At 43.0% G+C, this 23,657-nt stretch overlaps 1 protein-coding gene across 1 annotated transcript in view; it reads left to right on the top strand.

Moving 5' to 3' along the window:
- GPBP1L1 (GC-rich promoter binding protein 1 like 1) overlaps positions 1-23,657 on the top strand; it is a 53,860-nt gene that overhangs the window by 15,273 nt on the left and 14,930 nt on the right. The window contains exons 2-6 of the mRNA XM_058680527.1: positions 5,894-6,883; positions 7,449-7,563; positions 8,892-9,018; positions 9,348-9,637; positions 23,293-23,365. Of these exons, the coding sequence (XP_058536510.1) occupies positions 7,504-7,563; positions 8,892-9,018; positions 9,348-9,637; positions 23,293-23,365 (550 nt within the window). The 5' untranslated portion in view covers positions 5,894-6,883; positions 7,449-7,503. The remainder of the gene's footprint in view (positions 1-5,893; positions 6,884-7,448; positions 7,564-8,891; positions 9,019-9,347; positions 9,638-23,292; positions 23,366-23,657) is intronic.

The raw sequence follows: 23,657 nt of genomic DNA, 5'->3' as shown, positions 1-23,657 counted from the left end.
TTGACCGCATTCTGAGGCTCAGGTGATGTGTTCTTATTGCTGGCTGGAGGCTTTCCCTTCAGCTACTACAGCTGTGTCCCCTGCATCATCTTGATTGCTCTAATACGTTGTTGCATTCATTGTATAAGAGGTGACCCATTCCATCTGTCCTCACAGTGGCCTTCCTTATTAAATTTTTTTTTTAATTTAATTTTTTTTTTTTACAGGGAAGTGGGTAAGACTGTTATTCCCACATTGTTTCCTTCATGCATCTGAGATAAAGGGGGTTTTAAGGGCAAAGCCCAACCCAAATTCCCACCCACCCCATGCCCCTGATGTGGGGCATGCTCTGAGATTCTTGCTCAGGTGGTTTTGATAGTTCAGCAGTTATGAATTGCTGCCAGTCTTGCCACTCCAAGCACGATGAGGTCGTTGAAGAATCCACTGATTGACATAGTCCATCTTAGAGTCTCCGTTTGCCTTGTTTTTCACTGCCAACGTATGACTGAGATAGTTGACTGACTTGTTCTGTCCTCTCTCTTTTCTTGGTTAGGGTTCCGAGTCCGACATTTTGATGGGGCGATCCCAGAAGAAACTTTGTCTGAGGTGTTCCCAGACCAAATTCTTGTGTGTACTAGCAAGTACAGGGCCCGGCACAGTCCATTGCCCCAATCAGCTGGTAGTTGCAATTGTTGGGTCAGTTCTGTTTCCAGCGCTGTCTTCCACTGGAACCAATGGGTGTTGCGGTCCAGCCTGATTCTGCCCAGCACACACTCGGCCCTCACATAAACCAGTGGGAGCTGCAGCCTAGTCGGAGCGACCCACAATAACCCCCACCAGGCCTGTCCCCTACCCTCGTTTGCCAGTATGTGAAACAGACTAGTCCAGTCTGTACCACATCCGTTTCAGCTCTCATACATGTCAGTGGGCATTGAAGCATAGTTTCATCTAACCAGCTCTGCTATCCAGTCCTCACGGATGTTGTTGGGTGCCTTTCACTTGATCTTGGCCAAAAGGCTGAGAAGCGATGTTGGGTGCCTTTCTGTCTAGCCACCGTAGCCCCTGTCCTGGTTTCATGCCCGCTAGTGGGAGTGGTAACCCAAGAGGAGGTGCCCATTATTTCCCTTCTAGGCCACTCCCATTTCCGGATTATGTACTCTCCAGGTGGTTCTGCAGTTTAGCTTGACAGAGGTAGCTCCCAGTGCCAGTTTCTGCCAGCTGATGCTGTGGCTAAGCCCTAACAACCTTCCCCACTCTAATTTTGGTTTACACTAGTAGGAACAATCAGCCCAGCCTGGCTTTTCCCTGATCTAGTCCACATGAGGCACACAGGTGTGATAGCCCTGCTTGGTCTCGTCTGCCCCCATCCCAGCTCACGCACTCCAGTGGTAGTAGTTGTCCAGCAGGGGAGCACCCCATATTTCCCCTGCCGGCTCTGCCCCCTCCTTTCCTGGTTCTCACATGTGCTCTTTTGGGTGTTGCAGTCACATCCGGTACAGGCGACCTCACCTTGGCATTCCATAATGTGCACTGGCTTTTGCTGCAACCAAACCTGGCCCGACCCACACTCTGTTCTGGTGCTTCGATTTGCCAGTGAATGATGTGAACTGATTCAGCCTGGTCTGCCCCCAACCCATGCCAAATGTATGCCAATGGGAAACTTTCCATGGCCTGTTTTGGGCTGTTTGCTTTCATTCCTCTTGAGCTTACCTGCTGGGTCTGTGTCCTGCCAGAGGAGTTGCCCAGGTTCCTCCATCAAAACCTCTCCCAATGCTGGATTTTGCATATACCAGGGGGTCCATGAGCTAGCCCTACTCAGTTCATCTCCTGTCCTAGCAGGAACAGTGGCTTTCCTGACTGACTTTCAACCCAATCTGATTCTTACTGTTGGATGTTTCAGCCCAGCCACGGCTCGTCCATACCCACATACAGCTCAGACATGGTTCAGTAGGGGCTGAGACCTAGCCTAGTCCATCCCACATCTGCCATGGTCTTCCAGAGCACCAGATGGTATTGGAGTCTATCCTGGCTTGGTGCGTCCAGTCCCAGTCCACACTTGTGCTAAGTGAAACTGTAGCCGTATCTTGGTCAGAACACAGCCCCCATTCCAGCCCATGTGCTCCTTGGTGGGAACCTCACCCAGCAAGGGTGTCCCCTTAGCTCCCCAACCGGACCTGTTCCCAGCCATAGATTGCACACATGCCAGTGGTTGCTCTGACTCGTCTTGGCACAGCCCCTCACCTGTCCCGACCCTTGCCTTAGACATTGCATCTTAGCGTCCCTGGCTCACACAGACCAGTAGGTGCAAGAGCCTATCTCAGCATGACCTGTGCTCTATCCTGATTTCTAATTTTGCTTGTGGGCTGAGGTTTGCTCATTCCTGCCCGGTCCACCCCGTTCCATTACCAATTCACACATTAGCCAACCATTGGAGCTGCTTTGTCCAGCTTGTCCGACCCCCAGGTCTGGACCATGTGTTCACCAGCAGGCGCTATTACTCGCCAGGGGAGTTTCCCAAGTTCCTCCACTTGATCCCTCCCAGACCCAGTTCTCATACATGGGTTTTAGACCAGTGCCCAGCGAAGTCTGACCTTCCACTTGGCCATGTATGAGCTGGTGAACGTTTCAGCCTGGCCCTCCCCACACCCTATTCAGGATGCACATTTGGGTGCTGCTGCCTTGGCCAGTCCAAACTGTTGTGGGTTCCTTTACCTGTGATTGATGGCAGGCTCCTTGGTCACACCTAGTTTATTCCATCACCTCTTCAGCTCTTGAGCTAACTAGTGGGGCTAGTATTTCCACGGGGTTTGGCCCACACATCCCCCACAGAATCTACCCCTGGATATGGTTCTCTCATGTGCTCCTTAATGTCATGACCCTGTATATTGTGACCCGTCTTCTGATCCATCATCGTGTCAGTAATAGGATATGGTCCTGGTAGACAATCCCTGATCCTTGGGTTTTGCATGGACTGGTGTTCGGTGGTCATCATTGTTCAGTGATTACAAGTACTGCACAGGATTTAAAGGAGTTTAATGTATCAGTCTTTTCCATAAAGATCATCAGGTCCCTGTCCTCCAACCTATTAGATCTCATTACCCTCCCTTACCTTCAAAGGATAAGTTACTCTGTCGTTGGGAGTCTTTAGGATTGATTGACATCCCAGACGTACAGTGGGCTTAGCACGGAGATACCTAGGCAGCAATTCAAAGCCCCAAAACCCCAGAGCTGGCTGCCTGGCACCCACCAGCAACCAATAGGCCGCTGGTATTTTAAATCCCCAGGTCTAAAGTTTGTCCCCTCCCCAATCCCATCCCCAGCACCATGATGGCAACGGGTTGGGCCCCAGTCCCGCCCAGTCCTCCAAACTTCCCTTTCGGTGAACTCACCATGAAGGGAGCAGTCTCTGCAGTTCGGGCAGGCCCAGGGACAGGTCACTGTGTGGACGCGGTGGCTGGAGTTGGGGCTTGGAGCATGGAGCCGATCCCAGCCTGGCACCCACCAGCAGCCAGCAGGCTGCTGGAAGTTAAAATCCTGTGTTAAGGTCTAAGGCCTGTTAGCTGTCCTTGTCTACCTCCCAGTGTCCATAGGCCTACTTTTTATAGGACTTGTACTGAAGTGTTGTACTGTCCTAACTTTTGAGGTATTATGTTGAATCAGAGGAGCCAGTTGTCTTTAATATGCATCTAGGTATGTTCTTCATCCTTTTATGGGATTCAGAAACAGAGGTGACCTAGTCTTTGCGACATGAGCTCTCAGCATGTGTCAGACCACATGCCTATAGGATGTCCCTGAGCTCAGGAATCCTGTCAGTGTAAGATTCTCATGTGCTGCAGGGAGGGTGCTCCCAACCAGGCTCCCCTACCTTGCCTGCCTTGTCTTCTGTATTTATCTGCAGGTATGTTGACTTAGTCTAGACATCCTTGCAGAACCCCTTCCAGGCCAGCACCCAGGCCCAGATTCCATGAGCACTGTGGGTGCAGTGGCCCAGTCTGGGAGATCCCTTTCGCTGCTACTGGGCCATTCTTCAGACTTGGCTTTCATGTATGCTGTGGAAGCCTGGCTCAGCCTACAGCCAGCTACAGCCCTCATATGCACTAGTGATGTAGTGGCCCAGGCCAGTTGGCTTCCAGAACCGCTACCAAACTGGCCCCCTAATAAGCTAAGGGGTGCTGCAGGCTGTCTCAGCCCACCCCCAGGGAAGTTTTGTTTATCCTTTATCCTCCATTTTCTCACAGTAAGAATTATGGTTACCATTTTTTCCTTAATGTTTGTATTTTTAAAAAATCTGTTCTCCATTTGAACCCAGCATCCAGTTATGTCTTCTCCCCATGCACAGAGTCTTGCTTATCACACATGCTACAGCATCTGTGCAAAGCATCTTGCTGCATGAAAGCACTAGATCTCATTGGCTCTGTTTCTCTGCCAGGATGCCCTCATCTCATTCAGGTATATTTTGCTTATACTGCCACAAATGGATTCTACTGTGTGTCCTCCTTGGGACTTGTGCAGTTCCTACCTTTGGTGCCACAGATCTCTACCTTGTTTAATCTCACTTAATCATTCCTGGGCAGAAATTCTTCTGGGAGAGGAAGTAGGAACATAGAAGAATGCACTGGTAGGTGTGGCAGCCTGGCACAATCTACTGCCAACTGCAGCCCTCATGCACCACTGTGTATAGTGGCCCAGTTCACCCCGTTTTCAGAACCATTACCAAGCCGGATGGGAAATGGAGCAGCAGAGACATGAACTGGTGCCCATATAGGATCCCAGGCAGCACATACAAAGTAAAGATTTAGCCACTGAGCATTGCTTCAGTCTATTTATGTGATCTCTCAATGCATTTATAATAGTAAACCTGACGCAATAGCTCAACTGGATAATCCTCTACCAACAAGCTCCACTTCCCATCCAGTTCCCCACAATGAAGGATGATCCAAAATCTTGGGACCCTGCCACCCACATGGGAAACTTGATGCTTCAAATCAGTTCAGGTCTGGGTGTTGTGGCCAGCTGGGGAGTGAACCAGCAGCTGGAAGATCTCTCTCTGTCTCTTCTCTGTAACAATCTACCTTTCCAGTGAAAAATAAATAAATCTTGAAATAGATACTAAAAATTAAATCTCCTTAGTTGATAACTAGTTATATAAACATATACATGCATGAGGAATACTAAAGTAGCTTTTATTAATGATCTAGTTGTGGATAATATGAAATAGATTGTGATGACGTAATATGCCAGCAAATTATTTAATTTTTTTGGCCACTTTGGCAATTTGTTTCAATTGTGAAAGAAGTTTAAAACTGAAATTTTTTGCATTCTGAATTACTTTCATAGCTAATTAAAGAAATGGGTATATATAAAAAGCAAGTTGTGGGCCTGGCATGATGGTTTAGTGGCAGAATTCTTGCCTTGCATGTGCCAGCATCCCATATCAGCCAATTTATGTCCTGGCTGATCCACTTTCTTTCCAGCTCCCTGCTTGTGGCTTGGGAAAGTAGTAGAGGATGGCCCAAAGCCTTGGGACCCAGCAACTGCATGCGAGATCTGGAAGAAGTTTCTAGCTTCAAATTGGCTCAGCTCCAGCCATTGCAGCCACTTGGAGAGTGAGCCAGTGGATGGAAGATCTTCCTCTTTGTTTTCTTTCTCTCTGTAAACATGCCTTTGCAACAAAAATGAATAAATAAATCTTTTTTTTAACATAGCAAATTTTAAAGATGACTTCTATAAAATCTTTCAAAAATTTCTGTCCAGTTATATTGTTACAGGTAATGACACATTAAGTTAATGCACTGAATTTGTGTGTTTTTTGAATCTGAATAAATTGGTATGGACATTTGACCCTCATTTTAGCAATTATATATAACTTTAGCCTTTTGTGATTTTGTATGTTACTTTGTTTTTTTATTTACAGAGTGGTGAATTTTTGTGGCCTTTTTACTGATTGAAATGGATCCAAAGTAATAAGCGACTTCTATTGAAGCAGATTGCAAGATTCTTCAAATCACCTGGATTCAGTTTTGGGGAAGAAGGGCAAGTGAAATACAGAGAACGGAAGAGAAGAACCTCATTTGGATCCTTCACTATCCCTTACTCCCATCTTTTTACTTGTTTTAGTTTTCCTTTGAATTTATTAAGACCAAAGAAATAGAATATACATTTAGGAGCTTTATACAGCAATTTGCCTTGAAAGCTGCTATTTCGTGGAGGGAAAAGCATATCAAGTTCCTGTGTGATTTTTTTTTTTTTTTTTAATGTTATGAGCAAGATTCGATAGTCCTTAGCTTTTGAAGGTTAGGAAAAATACATGTCTGCACACTTTTTAGTAGTTGTGAGATAATGAGATTTGTGTTTTAAGGGCTTTGTCATGCGGATATTTTGCTACTGGAATTGACTACTTCAGGATCTTTTATAGTGCTTTAATGTTGTATTTTTCATTTGTCACCTTGATGACAGTGTTTGCCCACATATAAGCCCACCTGTCTTTCTAGCTATGACCTTGTTATGAGCAGTGCTTGTCCTCCCAGTGCAGATGTCCATGAATTACCTATTTAAGCTACATCGTAGTGCCATTACTCAAGGAAGTTGAATGAGGTGAATATAGACACAGCTCTTTCCCCTTCCCCCCTTTTTTAAATGTAACAAATACTTTTTATGTTCCCCTTCCCCCTTCCCCTTCCCCCTTCCCCTTATTTGGAAACGTGTCACAAACTAGATAGTTTAAGATGAGCAATTGAGGGGACTGAAAGTGATCTACGTGGAGCCTGGCTTTTCTGTGCTTCATCACAAGACGTGCTGCTGGCCAGGCTACTTAAGCACCCTTTTCACAAGAAAATCCCGTGAGAGACCCAGCTGGCAGACTCAAGGAGTTCGGGAAACAGGACCACAGAGGTTGTGCTCTGGGGTAAATATTTAACATATTTCTCAGCTTTGAGAGAAAGCTCTGTAAGTGCCATGAAAATTATGTGTTGCTTTTTGAGGTATCTAATTTTAGAGAATATTATTGAGATGGTTTAAAGATACCACCAAAAAACCAAATAAATAAAGATACAAGTAGAGTTCTAAGGAAAACTGGTAGTTGTTGGTTTGAGAAAATACATGTGAACTAAATAGGAAAGCTTTTGAGATGTTCTGTCTCTGCTTTTGCCAGAAGTTACCGAGGTACCTAAAGCAGATTAGGTATCTTTTCCTAAGTATCTGTAGTAAAAGTAGGCATTAATTTTGCATTCATGGATATAATTGAGTGATTTATTCAAGCTGTCTTTGCGTAACATTGCAGATCCATGTTGTTTTTTTATACGTGATCATCACATCATTTGTTTAGGGATCTTTAATTGAGAATCTTGTAGATTTATAGAGAGGGTCAGGGATCAGGTCTTTGTATAGAGAAATCTTAGGGTAATTGTAGATTGCTTTAGATGTTGCTGTAAAACTGGCAAGCATTAGTGACTGAGTTGTCTCATTTTCAGATCCTGGCCATGAGGTTGGATGCCTCCCCTTGCTAAAAGGAGACACTGGACCTAAATGGCGCAGCATGACTTTGTTCCTGCTTGGCTAAATTTCTCCACACCACAGTCATCTAAGGTACTCCACTATAGTAACTATCCACATACCAGTTTTTCAACCATAGCTGGCCTATAGCCAGGTGTTAGACAGTGTTTCAGTTTGGTTTTATTTTTTAATTTGGTTTTGCTTGGGGATTGCAAATACATTTTCATAGGCTTAGAACCTTTCTTTTGGTAGGATATAAGTAATCAGTTTCCATCAGTGTGTACACACTGCATGGTGCATTTAAAGTTTCCTGTATTATTTGCAACCTATTTTAGAGATAATAGTATGTCTACTAACATATCGTCAGTGACATCAAGGGGCAGAGGTGAGTATGAAATGCCCCTTGAGTAACCAAACCTTTAAAATCAATGCACAGTTATCTGTAGCAGATGAGGAAGAGAAAAAGAGAGACAGTGTTTGATTGTTTCTATACCTTGAGCACTTAATGGCTGAAGTACTTGGGTCCTTGCCACTTGGGTGCAAGAGAGATTTCAGCTGAATTTGACTTAGCCCAGGATGGCCGTTGCAGGCACTTGAAGAATGAACTACTGGGTGGGAGATCTCTCTGGACCTTGTCTTTCTCTGTATTTTAAATAAAAAGAAAATAACTTTTTAAATAATTTTTTGGAAAAGTACACAAATCTTATCTGCAAAGAGAAACATTTTTTTAAAGATTCATTCATTTTTATTCGATAATCAGATTTATAGAGAGTAGGGGAGGCAGAAAGATCTTCTGTCTGCTGATTCACTCCGCAAGTGGCTGCCACCGCCACTTGGCTCCAATCCGGAGCCAGGAGCCCCTTCTGGGTCTCGCACGGAGGTAGAGAGTTCCAAAAGCTTTGAGCCATCCTCTACTGCTTTCCCAGGCCACAAGCAGGGAGCTGGACGGGAAATAGAGCAGCTGGGCTACGAACCAGTGCGCCCATATGGTTTACCACCACATGCAAGCAAGGACTTTAGACTTAGGCTACTGCAGCTGGTCCAAGAGAAATATTTTTGACACAGAATGAACTAAGTAGAAAAATTGCGGCGTGGCCTAGCGGCTAAGGTCCTCGCCTTGATCCCATATGGCCTCTGGTTCTAATCCCGACACCTCCACTTCCTCTCTGTCTCTCCTCCTCTCAGTATATCTGACTTTGTGATAAAAATAAAATAAAAATCTTAAAAAAAAAAAATAAATAAAAAATAAATAAATCTTAAAAAAAGTTGTATGCCTTTTCTCCCCTTCTGGGTTAATGAAGTGAGTTGATAAGTATGCAACAGAATTTGCCAAAATTAAGTCCGAGGCCGTGGTACTCTTATGGTCTATATAGTCTTACTGTTTATCAATTACCTGCTTTTCTATACTCATGTCATCTTAGTCACCTACAGCCACCTTTGAAAAACACAGAGAACATCTTCCCCGAGGAGAAGGTAGATTTGGAGTAAGCCGTCGTCGACACAATTCCTCTGATGGCTTTTTTAACAATGGACCCTTACGGACTACAGGTGAGCCATATGTGCCTTCTCATGCGTATTTTAAACTAATCAGAGTATGGGTAGCACAGGCTGTTGGTGTGGAGATGCACATGTCAACTGGTAGTCATTATCCACCTATATTTAGAGTTTTCTAGGTTTTTATGCTTTCATGTTCCCATGAATCATCTATTCAGTTAAATAACTGGGATAGAAATTACCTCACCAAAGAAGTTTGTTTTGTGTTTGCTTTCTGTGCATTCTGTACTGAAAAAGATCCCCTGGAGGTTTTGTGGCAGCATCTGGCCCTGTTTCTGAATTTTCAGGAAGCAAATAATACCTTACCTTTCTTACTATTTCAGATTCCTGGCACCAGCCCTCCCTGTTCCGCCATGATTCTGTGGACTCTGGTGTCTCTAAAGGCGCGTACGCTGGAATCACCGGCCACCTCTCTGGTTGGCATGGCCCATCGCGAGGTCATCACGATGGTGTGAGCCAGCGCAGTGCAGGTGCACCTGGGAGCCATCGACACTGGAATGGCAGCCTGCACCCCCGGAAAGGCTGTGCCTTTCCAGAAAAGCCTCCAACAGAGATTAGGGAAGAAAAGAAAGAAGACAAGGTGGAAAGATTACAGTTTGAAGAGGAAGATTTTGTAAGTGTTAAGTTTTAGAGATTTAGTTAAATCCCAATAAATAGTGTCTTAAACATAAAGTCCTAGTAGTAATAAGAACATTCTATAATTAGAAAAATAAGTTTCTAAATTTGTATTTTTGTTTTGAGAAGAAGAATTCTTTGGTTTGAAGGCAGTGACCAATAACTTGAGAAATCTGTACAAATTTTTCATTTTTATGCTTATATATTAGATTGTCTTCATTATAAGAGATTTTATTCCCTCTCTTGATATTGCTCTCAAAATAATTGTATTATTAACTAAGCAAGTCAGAAATATTTTAGCTGCTTTTTGTGAATTCAGTAAAATTTGAGGCTAATATATGTCCAGTAATACATGGAGAGTTTTTTTTTTTTTTTTTAAAGATTTATTCATTTTATTACAAAGTCAGATATACAGAGAGGAGGAGAGACAGAGAGGAAGATCTTCCGTGCGATGATTCACTCCCCAAGTGAGCCGCAACGGGTCGGTGCGTGCCGATCCGATGCCGGGAACCAGGAACCTCTTCCAGGTCTCCCACAAGGGTGCAGTGTCCCAAAGCTTTGGGCCATCCTCAACTGCTTTCCCAGGCCACAAGCAGGGATCTGGATGGGAAGTGGAGCTGCCGGGATTAGAACTGGCGCCCATATGGGATCCCGGGGCTTTCAAGGAGAGGACTTTAGCCGCTAGGCCACGCCGCCGGGCCCTACATGGAGAGTTTTTAATTTGAAAGGCAGACAGAACTCTAACCTCTTCGTTTACTTCCCAACTGGCCACAACACCTATCCAACCCAGGCTAAAACCAGGAGCCTGAAACTCCATCCAGGTCTCACATGAGTGGTAGGGACCCATATGCTTGAGTTGTCACCTGCTGCCTCCTAGGCTACACATCAGCAGGAACCTGGAACCTGAGATGGAGCCAGGACTTAATTTGAGATTTGAATGTCAAACATTGTGTCAGTCATGTGCCAAATCCCCACGTCTCCGGTTATTTATTTAAAAAAAGGAAAAGATTTGTTTTTATTTGAAAAGGCAAATTTGCATAGAAAAGGAGAGACCAAGATCTTTCTGGTTCACTCCAAATGGGGCCACTATCATCTGAAGTCAGGAGTTTCTTCCAGGTCTCCCACATGGGTACAGGGTCCCAAGGCTTTGGGACATCTTCCAGTGCTTTCCCAGGCCACAAACAGGGATCTGGATGGGAAATGGAGCATTTGGGACAGTAAATGACACCCAAATGAGATACTGGTGCTTGGAAGTAGAGGATTAGCCTATTAAGCCACTGTACTGTCTCCAGTTATTTATGTATGTATATATATTTGAAAGGCAGACTTACCAGGGGAGAAACAGATCTACTGCTTGCTGACTCGCTCTCTAAATGGCCACAAAAGCCAGGTCTAAGCCAAGCAGAAGCCAGAGGTTTTGAAACACTGTGTGGGTCCTTGTGGGTGCAGGGACTCACGTACTTGGGCCTTCTTCCACTGCTTTCCCTAATGTGTTAGCAGGGAGCAGGGTCAGAAGTGTATCGTCCAGGATTAGGCTGGCACACATAATGGGCTTCCAGCATCATAGATGGCAGCTTAACTTGCTGTGTCACAATATTTGCCCCTATAGACATCTCTTTCTTTTTCTCTTCTCCACCCCTTTTGTCTGATTTTGTTTATTGGAAACAGATTATTTTATAGATAGAGTGATATACTTTCCATGTGCTGGATAACTTCCCCAATAACCAGAACCACTGGAACTGTTCTGGTCTGAAGCCAGGAGTGTGAATGTGAAGCTTCTTTTTAGTCTCTCGTGGGTGCAGGGCCCCAAGAAGTTTGACCATCTTTCACTGTTTTCCCAGACCATTAACAAGAAGCTGAATTGGAAATGGCACATTGGGATACCACCCATGTGGGATGCCAACACTACAAGTGCAAGTTCAGCTCTATACCATGATGCCAGAACCCTCTTCAGTCATTTCTAAGTAGCGTATTAACCAGTTACCCATTGCAATTTTGTGGGTTTTTTTCTGTTTTCTTTTTCCCCCACCCCCACTCCTATAATTTTGGTGTATTAATAAATACACAAGGGCCTGGCGTGATAGCCTTGTGGCTAAATCCTCGCCTTGCACACTCCAGGATCCCACATGAGCTCCGGTTCTTATCCCAGTTGCTCCACTTCCCATCCAACTCCCTGCTTGTGGCCTGGGAAAGCAGTAGAGGACGACCCAAGGCCTTGGGACCCTGTGCCCATGTGGGAGACATGGAAGACAGTCTTGGCTCCTGGTTTCGGATTGGCTCAGCTCTGGCTGTTGCAGCCATTTGGGGAGTAAATCATCAGATGGAAGATCTTCATCTCTGTCTCTTTCATTCAGTGAATCTGACGATCCCAACAAATTAATGTAAAATAAATATATATCAATATCTTCAAAAACTAAATACTTCCACGGAATTTAGGTATCAGTTGTTCTTCCCTCAAGTCTAGGAAATTTTTGGTATATCTTGATTTAAATGTTGGGTATTAATGTGATTAGTATACCTACATGACTTTGCCAAAACTGTATCCTTATGAAGTACATCTTTCTGATGTATGTAAATTTAATATTTTTCTTTGTTAGTGTCTTCCATTAGCTGATTCACTCTAAATCTACAACTGGGCCAGGATGGTACCCCATCCTAGTCTCCCACGTGGGTGGAACAGCCAGGACTGGAGCTGGTGCTTACTGTGCTTATGTTGCAAGTGGTGACTTAAGCCAAAGCTACAACATCAACCTCTAAAGTACATTGTGAACTCATTGGCACCTGATCATACAGGAATAAAGTTTGTTTTGTATCCCTAAATATTCCGGTTTCTTAAAGATTTTAGTAAAAAATAAGGTAGATTAGAGTGGAAAACAGTTAAGCCCTATATAGCTGACTGGCGTTCCATTACCACTCTTGTGATATTTCTAGTCAAAAAGGAATTGACAACAAGAAAAAAATAATGAAAGTAACATTGCCTTTACCTGCTAAGAGAGGGGAAGTTCTATGTCAAATTATACTTGAGGAAATTCTGTAAGCACAAATTTAGTCTGCATATTTAAAATAAAAAGATTTATTTTTCTTGGAAAGGCAGATCTATAAGAATAAGGACAGATAGATCTGCCATCCACTGGCTTACTCCCCAAATGGCCGCAGTGGCCGGAACTGAGCCATTCCAAAGCAAAGAGCCAGGATTGACCAAGCTCTTCTGTTTTCCGAGGCCACAGGCAGGGGCTGAATGGGTGCATTTCTATTTCTGAGTGTGGAGAACAGCGTACATGAAGGAAATGCCAGTGTTTCACATCCCCTAGCTTTGGGAAATGTTGGCATTTTTTTTCCAAGTATGCTGTTTGCCAGTCTTAGAAAACTGGGTTTTGCAGATTATGATTTAAGGCATCCTTAACCCTGGTCTTTTCCCCTAGAAATAATTTTGTGGATTTCAGTGTTTCAGCATACTCAGGTAGGATGATAAACTTACTCCGTGTGCATATCCATCAATATTCTATCTGTTTTGAATTTGATGTTATTCATTCTCTAGTTCTCTTATTTTATGAAATTAATAAATATGTGTGTGGAAACAGCATGGCTCAACCAGAGATAGTTTTACTCTTTAGGAGACATTAGGCATATTCTAGAGACACTGTAATTGTCACAAGTGAGAATACTAATATTATCTAATTAGAGGTCAGGGATGTAGCTAAGTACCCACTGTGCTGTGGGCAGACCCATAACAATTTACCAGCTCAGATGTCAGTAGTGCCTCTATTGAGACTGCTCTAGCATCCTGGATCTTTTCCATTGTCTGGTGTGACAGGCCCAGATTATTTATCTGTTTTCCTGTTGGTAGACATTTAGGTTATTGAAGACCTTCGTTTGAGTTCTACTTAAGAAAACAAAACATTTATTTCATTCCTTGTTGAAAGGAAGAGTTACAGAGAGAGGAGAGACAGAAAGATAATCTTCCATCCACTGGTTCACTCCTTAGTTGACGACAGTGGCTAGAACTGGGCCAGCCAGGAGCTTCTGGTCTCACATGTGGATGCAGGAACACAAAGACTCCTAGCATCCTCTGTGGCCTCCCTGGGCCTTTAGCAAAGAGCTGGATCCAAAGTGGAGTCCCATATGGCGTGCTGGTGGTGCAGCCTGAGGCTTCTCCTGATATGCCATGGCAGCAGCCCCTGAGTTCTAAATGTAAAGCATTGGAACTGAGATACTGTAATTGGAGAAATAAGTAAAAAATGAAATCTGTATCAGAGTTACTTAATAAGTAGTAGTTAATTGGTGAAAGAGAAACAAGGAATAGAATTGGTTTTAGAATATAGTGAATCTGCATGCCGGAGAGATGGGTGAGAAACATGGCACTTGGAATTGGAATAGAAAGGAGATTTGTGGATGGGTAGAATCTCAGAAGGAGCATAGCAGTCATCGGAGAGGAGGCCTAAAAGAGAACATGGATAATAGTGGAGAAGATGACTAGAAAGGGGTTTTCTGAGGAAAATGGGAATATCAGGTTAAAAATTACAAAGGTGTTTGGGGACTTAAGATTATTGATTGTAGAGTTAGTTGTAATTGTTCGTAAGTTAGAGATAGTATACCTTATAGAATTGTAGTACAGAGTAAAGATCACATTGGTTGAATACTGTATGCAAGAAAGCGCATAAATTGAGACTTATTTAAGTATCCAGACTTTGTCAAAAAGAGTTCAGCTGTGATTCAGTGAATGAGCAATTGTTGGTTCTTTGTTAAAGGAAAGAGCTAGAAACCTGCCTTTCTAGTGCCCGAGAAAACTGTTTATGGCAGTTATTACTCTTCTGGGATGCTAAGGAAAGCTGATAGCATCAGATCTGCCTTGTAACCTGGCCAGCCCAGCGCAGTGGCTAGGTTGGATAATCCTTCCATATGGGTGCTGGTTCATGTCCCTGCTGCCATGCTTCCCATCCAGCTCCCTGCTTATGGCCTGGGAGAGCAATGCAGGATGCCCCAAAGCCTTTGGAACTTGTACCCATGTGGGAAACCTGGAAGAGACTCCTGGTTCCTGGCCTCGGATCAGCTCAGCCCTGGCCTGTGGATCCATTTGGGATGTGAACAAGCAGATGGAACGTCTTTCTGTCTGTCTATCCTTCTCCGTAAATCTGCCTTTCCAATAAAAATAAGTCTTTAAAAAAGAACTACTCGGGGCTCGGCAGCGTGGCCTAGTGACTAAGGTCCTCGCCTTGATCCCATATGGCCGCTGGTTCTAATCCCAGCAGCTCCACTTCCTCTGTCTCTCCTCCTCTCAGTATATCTGACTTTGTAATAAAAATAAAATAAATCTTTAAAAAAAAAAAAAAAAAGAAAGAACTACTCTTCATAAAGAAGAAGATTCCAAAGAGCTTTAAAAAAATAAATAACCTGGCTTTGAGGAATTTTGTGTTATAGGAGCTGTTAAATCAGTATATGGGAATAGGAGCATAAATCTCCATTGACAATAGTTACCATGCCATCTGTGAAAGGGAGAATTTTGAAGTGCTCAGGTGGACTTGCACAGAATAGGCAGGAAGGGTCACTCTGAAGCTAATAGAGTCCTGCCTTCCCTATTGGAGAATCTTGTTCTTGTGTCAGTTCCTTTGCTCCCTGTTCAGTTTCTTGCTACTGTGTGCTCTGTGAGGCAGCAAGTGATGGCTGAATTATTTGAGTCCCTGTCATCTATCTGGAAAACCTAAATGGACTGTTCGTTTGGCCTGGCCCAACCCTGGCTGTTGTCGGCATTTGAATAGTGAATAGGATGGAAGAACTCTCTTTCCAAAAGTAAAAATTTTTATTTTGTTACGGTATGTTATATTATTTACCAGGATGAAATTCCTTTAATCTATTGATAAGAAAAAAGAGAATGAGCAAAATAATAAATATCTCAATAGACAATCCAATGTGTACCTTAGGACATGTTTTCAAAACAAACCAAGGTCCCAGCAAAGTGGCCTGGCAGCTAGAGTACTCGCCTTGAGCGTGCTGGAATCCCGTATGGACACCGGTTCTAATCCCGGCAGCTCCACTTCCCACCCAGTTCCCTGCTTGTGGCCTGGGAAAGCAGTCGAGGACAGCCCAAAGCCTTGGGAGCCTGCACCTGCATGGGAGACCTGGAGGAGGTTCGTGCTCCTGGCTCTTGGCTGTGGATCGGCACAGTACTGCTCGTTGCAGCCAGATGGGGAGTGAATCATAGAATGGAAGATCTTCCTCTTGGTCTTTCCTCCTCTCTGTATATCTGACTTTCCAAAAATAAATAAATAAACAAATAAATCTTAAAACTGTAACATGCTCTCTTGAAACTTACTAAGTGACACTTAGAAAATGGTAAAGAGGGCCCAGCACTGTGGCCTAGCAGCTAAAGTCCTTTCCTTGCACGTGCCGGTATCCCATATGGGCACCGGTTCTAATCCCAGCAGCCCTGTTTCCCATCCAGTTCCCCCTGCTTGTGGCCTGAGAAAGCAGTGGAGGATGGCCCAAAGCCTTGGGACCCTGTACCCGTGTAGGAGACTTGGAGGAGGCTCCTGGTTCGGATCCGCGCAGTACCCGCTGTTGCGGTCACTTGGGGAGTGAATCATCGGATGGAAGATCTTCCACACTGTCTTTCCTCCTCTGTATCTGACTTTGCAATAAAAATAAATAAATCTTTTTTTAAAAAAATGGTAAAGAACAACAGAACTCAGAAAACTTGAAATGCTAAAATGCTGCAAATGAAGACTAAGAACCTAAGAGAAGTTGAACAATAATTATTTTGATTTTATTTTTTTTTTTTTAAGATTTATTCATTTTATTACAGCCAGATATACACAGAGGAGGAGAGACAGAGAGGAAGATCTTCCGTCCGATGGTTCACTCCCCAAGTGAGCCGCAATGGGCTGATGCATGCCGATCTGAAGCCGGGAACCTGGAACGTCTTCCAGGTCTCCCACGCGGGTGCAGGGTCCCAATGCATTGGGCCATCCTCCACTGCTTTCCCAGGCCACAAGCAGGGAGCTGGATGGGAAGAGGAGCTGCCGGGATTAGAACCGGTGTCCATATGGGATCCCAAGGCTTTCAAGGCGAGGACTTTAGCCACTAGGCCATGGCCACCGGGCCCTATTTTTTATTTTTTTAATAGATTTTTTCAATTTTATTTTTATTGGATAGTCAGATATACAGAGAGGAGGAGAGACAGAGAGAAAGATCTTCCGTCCGATGATTCACTCCCCAAGTGACCAAAATGGCCATTGCTGTGCTGATCTGATGCCAGGAGCCAGGAACTTCTTCTAGGTCTCCCACACCGGTGCAGGATCCCAAAGCTTTGGGCTGTCCTCCACTGCTTTCCCAGGCCACAAGCAGGGAGCTGGATGGGAAGTGGTGCTGTCGGGATTAGAACCGGTGCTCATATGGGATCCCAGCGCGTTCAGGGTGAGGACTTCAGCCGCAAGGCCACTGTGCCAGACCCCAATAATTATTTTTAGAAACTGGAAAATGAACAGTTGATATAGGTTTGTTTGCTTGCCTGTTTCCCACCGTGGAGCAACTGGGTTTGTTTTGGCTCCACTTCAGAATCTGCCTTCCTTTTAATGCACACTGTGGGAAGCCACAAGCAGTGGCTCAAGTGCTTTATCCTTGCCACCCACAAGAGAGACTCAGCTTAGGCTTTCTAGCTCCTAACCTTGGCTCCCCCTCTTGCCTATATTTGTGTCGTGAACCACTGGGTAAAAGATCCATTTCTTCATCTTTTTTCACCTTTCAAGGAAAATGAACGTACGTTGGAAAATTTTTAAAATAAAGACAGAAAAACTGAAATGTAATTTATAACTGAGAAAGAAAGAACAGGACAGCCCTGGATGCCAGAAGGAAAGCAGAAGAAAGGAATAAGTCAGACATTGAAAAGGATAATTTGAAGGGGCTGGCATTGTGATCCAGCAGGTTAAACTGCTGCCTCCAGGGCTGTCATCCTGTATCACAGCACTGGTTTTGATCCAGCTGCTCATTAATATGCTGGGAAAGCATTGGAAAATGGCAAAAGATATTCCTCTACCCTCAACTGATATTTAGGTACAAAAAAATAAAAATTAAAAAAGAAAATATAGTTTGAGAAAATTCTGCCAAAATCCAGTAAAATTAGGAGCCAGTGCTGTGGTATGTCAGTTAAGACACTGCCTGCAGCACAGGCATCCCTTTTGAGTGCCAGTTGAAGTCCTAGCTGATTGACGTCTGATCTAGCGCCCTATTGTTGCCTCTGCAAAAGCTTTGGAGTACAAGCCAAATATTTGCGCCTCTAAACCCATGTGGGAAACCTAGAAGAAGCTCCTGCCTTGGATCTGGCCCAGCCCTGGCCATTGCTACCATCTGTAAAGTGAACCCCAGTGGTTGGAAGAGCTCTCTTATTCTGCTTTTCAGATAACTAAATCTTAAATGAGTGGATGTATCTGTTTCTTTTTCCTCTGTCACTATGGTTTTCTAATAAAATCTTCTTTAAAAATTCAGCAAGACTTAAAGGCACAAATTAAAGAAAAGCCTTAATAGCTAGCAGTGAGTCTTGTATAATACTGGGCTAGAATGAAAAAGTAACACAAAGATTAGGTGACTTGTAAGCGAAAGTCTTATGTAAACTTATAACAGAATTTTAAATGTTTTATCTCTTTAGATGTTTATTTGAAATCATTGGAAGGAGAGACAGTCTTTCATTCTCTGGTTCACTCCTCAGATGGCTAGCACAGTGAGCACCGGGCCAGCCTGAAGCCAGGAGCTTCATCTGAGTCTCCCATGAGGGTGGCAAGGGCTCAAGCACCTGAGCCATCTTCCACTTTCAGTGCTTTTTCCAAGCCATTAGCTGGGATCTGGATTGGAAGTAGAGCAGTCATGACATGCATGGGCACTAGTATGGCATGCTGGCATTGCAGGGAACAACTTCACAATGCCAGCCCCAGCAAACTTTGTCACAGAAGTCAGCATAGCAATGGTTACAGTACTAAGGGGAGAAAAAGTGAGAAAGGTTTTATACTGGCAGACTTAAGCTTTAAATGTTGTAGGCAAATGTTTTTATTTTAGGCAAATATTGTGTAAGAACTCAGGCTACTGTTTCCCGCACTTTTTCTGAGGCTCAAACTAACCAATGAGAGGTTTATGCTTAATTGTAATAGAGATAAGACTGAGCATTAAGAGTATATTGGATATAATAGCTGTGTGCTCTGCCAGTCTAGATATGGGAGAGATCATGTTCAAAAACTTTAGTAATTTGTTGCTCTTCTGTTCTGTATATCATGACATAAGCCATTGAATGTGATTTTATTTTAAGGCTTATTTAATTGAAACGTAGAACTGGAGAGAGAGAGAGAGACAGAGGTCTTCTGCCTTCTGATTTACTGGATCCACTTCTAACACTGGATTGCTCTCCACACGGCCACAAATGTCTATCCCTCTCTCTCTTGCTTTAAGCCTTTTAAGTGAAATAAATACAAGGTAAAGATTCCATAAATGCTCTAAGATACTTTGTATTTGAATTGGAACTATCAGTAAGAAATTATGAGAAGTTTTATCTTTGAATACAGAGTTCACACCTTTAAAAGTGCAGAGATTTGCCTTACATATTTTTTTTACTTTATATGATATTGCAAAAGCATATCTGTAAAGCCATTTTGTTTTCCATTTTTTTTTTTTAAAGATTTATTTTATTTTTATTACAAAGTCAGATATACTGAGAGGAGGAGAGATAGAGAGGAAGTGGAGCTGCCGGGATTAGAACCAGCGGCCACATGGGATCAAGGCGAGGACCTTAGCCACTAGGCCACGCTGCCAAGCCCTGTTTTCCATTTTTAATGTTTAATAAATGACTTGTGATAGCATTTTATTTTAAAATAGGCTTTGTGTTAGATAATTTTGTTCAAGCATAGGCTAGTTTAATTAAGTGTTCCAAGTACATTTTAGATAAGAGTGGGCTAAAGTTGTGATCTTCAGTTGTTTATGTATTCTATGTGCCTTGTCAGAAAAATTTTAAAACAGATTGTATTACTTATTGGAGTGGGTGGAGAGAGCTTTTCCTCATCTGCTGATTGACTACCCTAAGGACCACAAGGCAAGTATGGGTCTGGTACCATCTCACATCCAGGAATTCAGTTCTGGTCTCTCACATGGGTAGCAGGATTTCAGTTGCCTGAGCAATCACTACTACCTACCAGCATGTACATTAGCAGGAAGCTGAAGGTGTAAACTAGAGGCAGGTTTGGTTTTGTTTTGTTTGAAGATTCATTTATTTTCATTAGATAAGCGATTTACAGAGAGAAGGAGACAGAAAGATCTTTCATCCACTGGTTCACTCCCCAAGTGGCTGCAGTGCCTGGAGCTGAGTTGATACAAGCCAGGAGTGTCTTCTGGGTCTCCCACGCAGGTGCAGGGTCCCAAAGCTTTGGGCCCTCCTCTACTGCTTTCCCAGGCCACAAACAGGGAGCTGGATGGGAAGTGGAGCAGCTGGGACATGAGCTAGTGCCCATATGAGATCCTGGCGTGTGTAAAGCAAGGATTTACCCACTGGGCCCTGGAGCCAGGTTTTGGATGCAGATAGAGATGGTGTGCAGATGTTTTAATCACTAGGGTAGTTGCTAGGCACTTTAATGCATTCTTCATTTAGGATGTCAAGCTTGACAATGGATTTTTCAGGCTATAACTTCATCATAAATCAGGGAGATTCTGAGTAAGTGTATGTATTTCGAGACTTCTGTCCTGAACAGGAGGACTAAGGAATAGTCTCATGGCAGCAAGCAGCTAAGTGTCCATATTATGGTTTTGAAATACCGCTGCTGGACAGGATTGATACAGGATGAACTTGGAGGTGTTTTGTTGTTGTTGTTGTTTTTTATGATTTTATTTGAAAGAGTGACAGTAAGTGGAAGGAAGAGAACTTCCTTCTGCTCATCAACTCCCTAAATGGTTGCAACAGCAAGGGTTGGGCTGGGCCAAAAATGAGGTTTCCCACACAGGTGGCAAAGGCCCAAGTACTTGGGCCTCCTCTTGCTGCCTTTCCAAGAACATTAGCAGGTAGGTGAATCAGAAAGGAAAAATGTCAGTGTCACAAGTGATGGCTTAACCTCCTGCACCATGAAGCTCACCCTGAATGTTTTTATATTGCTGGATAGTAAAGAATAGTTAAGGACTACTTAGATTTCATCATGAAATTCAGAAGCTAAATAGAAAAAGGATTCCCACTTTCCAAACATGGGACCTTTTATGTGTCCATTAAAGGTAACTGCAAAGGTTTAAATCACATTCAATGTATCGCTTCTTGGCCTTTTGGCTAAGATCAAGTGTAAATCACATTCAATGTGATTAGATCTGAATTCACAGTGAGGCCCGCCTCACCTTAAGGCATGCTTGTGCCCTAACTTCTATAGGAACTAAACCATGCAATTGACTTTTATGGGCTTACACTAACAAGATACGAACTGTGAAACTGGAAGATCATCTTGTGTCATATTAGTTAATAGTTTGTCAGCATAATAAACAAGAAACAAATGCAGATAATGTGATTACTAATGGCGGAACACAAAACTACCAAGAAATTGCCTTGTTAAAATAAAAAGAAGAGATTATATAACTCCTTGAACCATAGCCCAGTTTATAGGAAGTAAAGGGGTATAAGATTTTTTTTAAGTAGCATGTAGATTAAGTGGATGACCTGTAGATTGCAAGGCATACACTTAGATAATGAAAACAGATTGTCACTGTATGTAAGAATAAGGGTTATTTTAGAAGGAGGTAATTTAATTTTTTTTCCTTATCGAGTTTGTAAAGTCCTTGACTTGGCCAATAAACATTACATAATTGTTTTCCCATTAATTGGTTTGTTTTATGTAATTTTTATTTATATTTTACCTATTTTTAAAAAATATATATTTTTCTTGGAAAGTCAGATATACAGAGAGGAGGAGAGACAGAAGATCTTCTGTCCTGATTAACTCCCCAAGTGGCTGCAATGGCCAGAGCTGAGCCAATCCAAAGCCAGGAGCCCTGAGCCTCTTCCAGGTCTCCCACGCAGGTGCAGGGTCCCAAGGCTTTGGGGGCCATCCTCCACTGCTTTCCCAAGCCACAAGCAGGGAGCTGGATGGGAAACAGGGCTGCCGGGATTAGAACCGGTGCCCATATGGGATCCCGGTGTATTCAAGGCGAGGATTTTAGCCTCTAGGCTACCGCGCTGCATCTTATGTTTTACTAATTAAATGTGTTTTCTTTTTTTCAAAATCAATGGGAAGAGACCCAAGGCATTACTTAACTAGTTTCAGTATCTCTGTTAACCCTCAAATGTGATCAGGAATGTGTAGCTTAATATTAACCAACCACAACTGTTATCAGAACTCTTCTATCCAGAGAACTGTGTTTATCTTCTCATATTGTCACTGTTTTGTTCCTTTACATAGTGAATTGGTGGTTGGATTTGCATTTATGTTTGTAGTATTATTTTGGTTTTCACCAGAACTGACTGGTTCAACGTAAGTGCCCACTCCAACAGATTGGAATTCGGAATCATTGTGTGTAGTCTGGGTATCTTAGCCTTTCTCAATGGTCTCCCAGCAATTGTGTTGGAAAAATTTTTTCCTAGTTTGTTACCAGACAAGCTTCATCAGTGTCATCTTCATACTCCCTCATTAATTATGAAGTCCAGTCTGTTGCTCTTAACTCTTCTCCATCCTTCTCATCTCTTCTTCCTGTTGCATTTATTATTCTTCTGGACTGTGGAATTGATCCCCTATTAGATTCTTAGTTGATCTATAAATCCCTCAAATCTACCCTTCAAGCTGCTACCACAGTGACTAGTGTAAGTAAATGATTGTATCATGTTAACTGCATGAAAGATGGATCTCCTTTACCTAAAGAATAAAATGTAATCTCCCTGAAGTTCTTCCTAAAGCTGGCTCTGGCTCTTAGCTATTTTGCCAGACATTCCACCGCACACACACAAAGTACTCTTTCTTCCTTAATATTAATCATGTTGAATTGTTTGAAGAGTTGTCAATTATCTGTTGTCAGTCTTACCTGTCTTGGTGGTCATGTTTAGCTGGCTGTTACCAAATCCCCTGTTTTCCAGCTTTGAAATGTCATCTTTAAGGATTCTTCTTAGTTGTCATCTGTGATGAACCGTTTCTGATAGCACCTCTCTGAAGTGGAGTTGCACATTCCTCCTTGAGGACACCCTCTTCCTTAATGTAAATTGTTTTAGTAGGCCCTGTAAGCTTTGTACACCGTGACCTTTCTGATAATTTTGCTTGTGTATCTTTAATAGTGACTCGTGGTCTGCCTCTGCCAATACTGTTCTTTAATGGACTAGATTATCCTGCTTAAATTTGAGAAAATCCTCATTCAGCTTTCTCCGCCCCGCCCCCTTATTTGGCATGTATATCCTTCAGAAATGTGGGAAGTAGCACATTTATTCTGTTTTTTAAACTATTTTAAATCCCTCTTACAAACGAAATGGAACTCGAGAGAGGATAAAGTCATCGTTGTACCTATTGATTTTGCATTTCAGCATCTCCTGCTTAATTGTGAATAGTGTGAATTAGAAAGTGCCACTAATAGGTAATTGTTGATAGGTTCCATGGTGATGGCTACTTTGTGAAAAGTGCCAAAATGATCAGCTTACTGTGTCAACCATTCATATCCCTTTTTTCCTAGCCTTCTTTGAATCCAGAAGCTGGCAAACAGAATCAGCCATGCAGACCTATTGGGACCCTTTCTGGAGTGTGGGGTAGGTAGATTTTGCCATTTTAACGGCACAACTTTTTTTCTTAACAAGAAGAGAAGCAAAGATTCTTACCTCTTTTCTTTATCTCTTGTTTCATCTCATCAGCTTGCCATAGTAACTGAAATCTATTAGTACTTCAGTTATTTAAGTGTTCAAAAATGCAAGTCACCCTGTGTCTCCAGTCACCACTAATAAGTAATAACGATAGTGGAGTCAGAATATTTGAGAGCCTGTAGAGCCCTGTATTTGGAAGCAGGTTGAAAGTAAAAGAATAATATAAAGTTCATTAATAAGT

The sequence above is a fragment of the Ochotona princeps genome, chromosome 2 (genome assembly GCF_030435755.1).
Source record: "Ochotona princeps isolate mOchPri1 chromosome 2, mOchPri1.hap1, whole genome shotgun sequence".
Classification (NCBI taxonomy): domain Eukaryota; kingdom Metazoa; phylum Chordata; class Mammalia; order Lagomorpha; family Ochotonidae; genus Ochotona; species Ochotona princeps.
The sequence above is the reverse complement of the archived record's forward strand: the minus strand, read 5'-3'. Positions and strand labels throughout refer to the sequence as shown.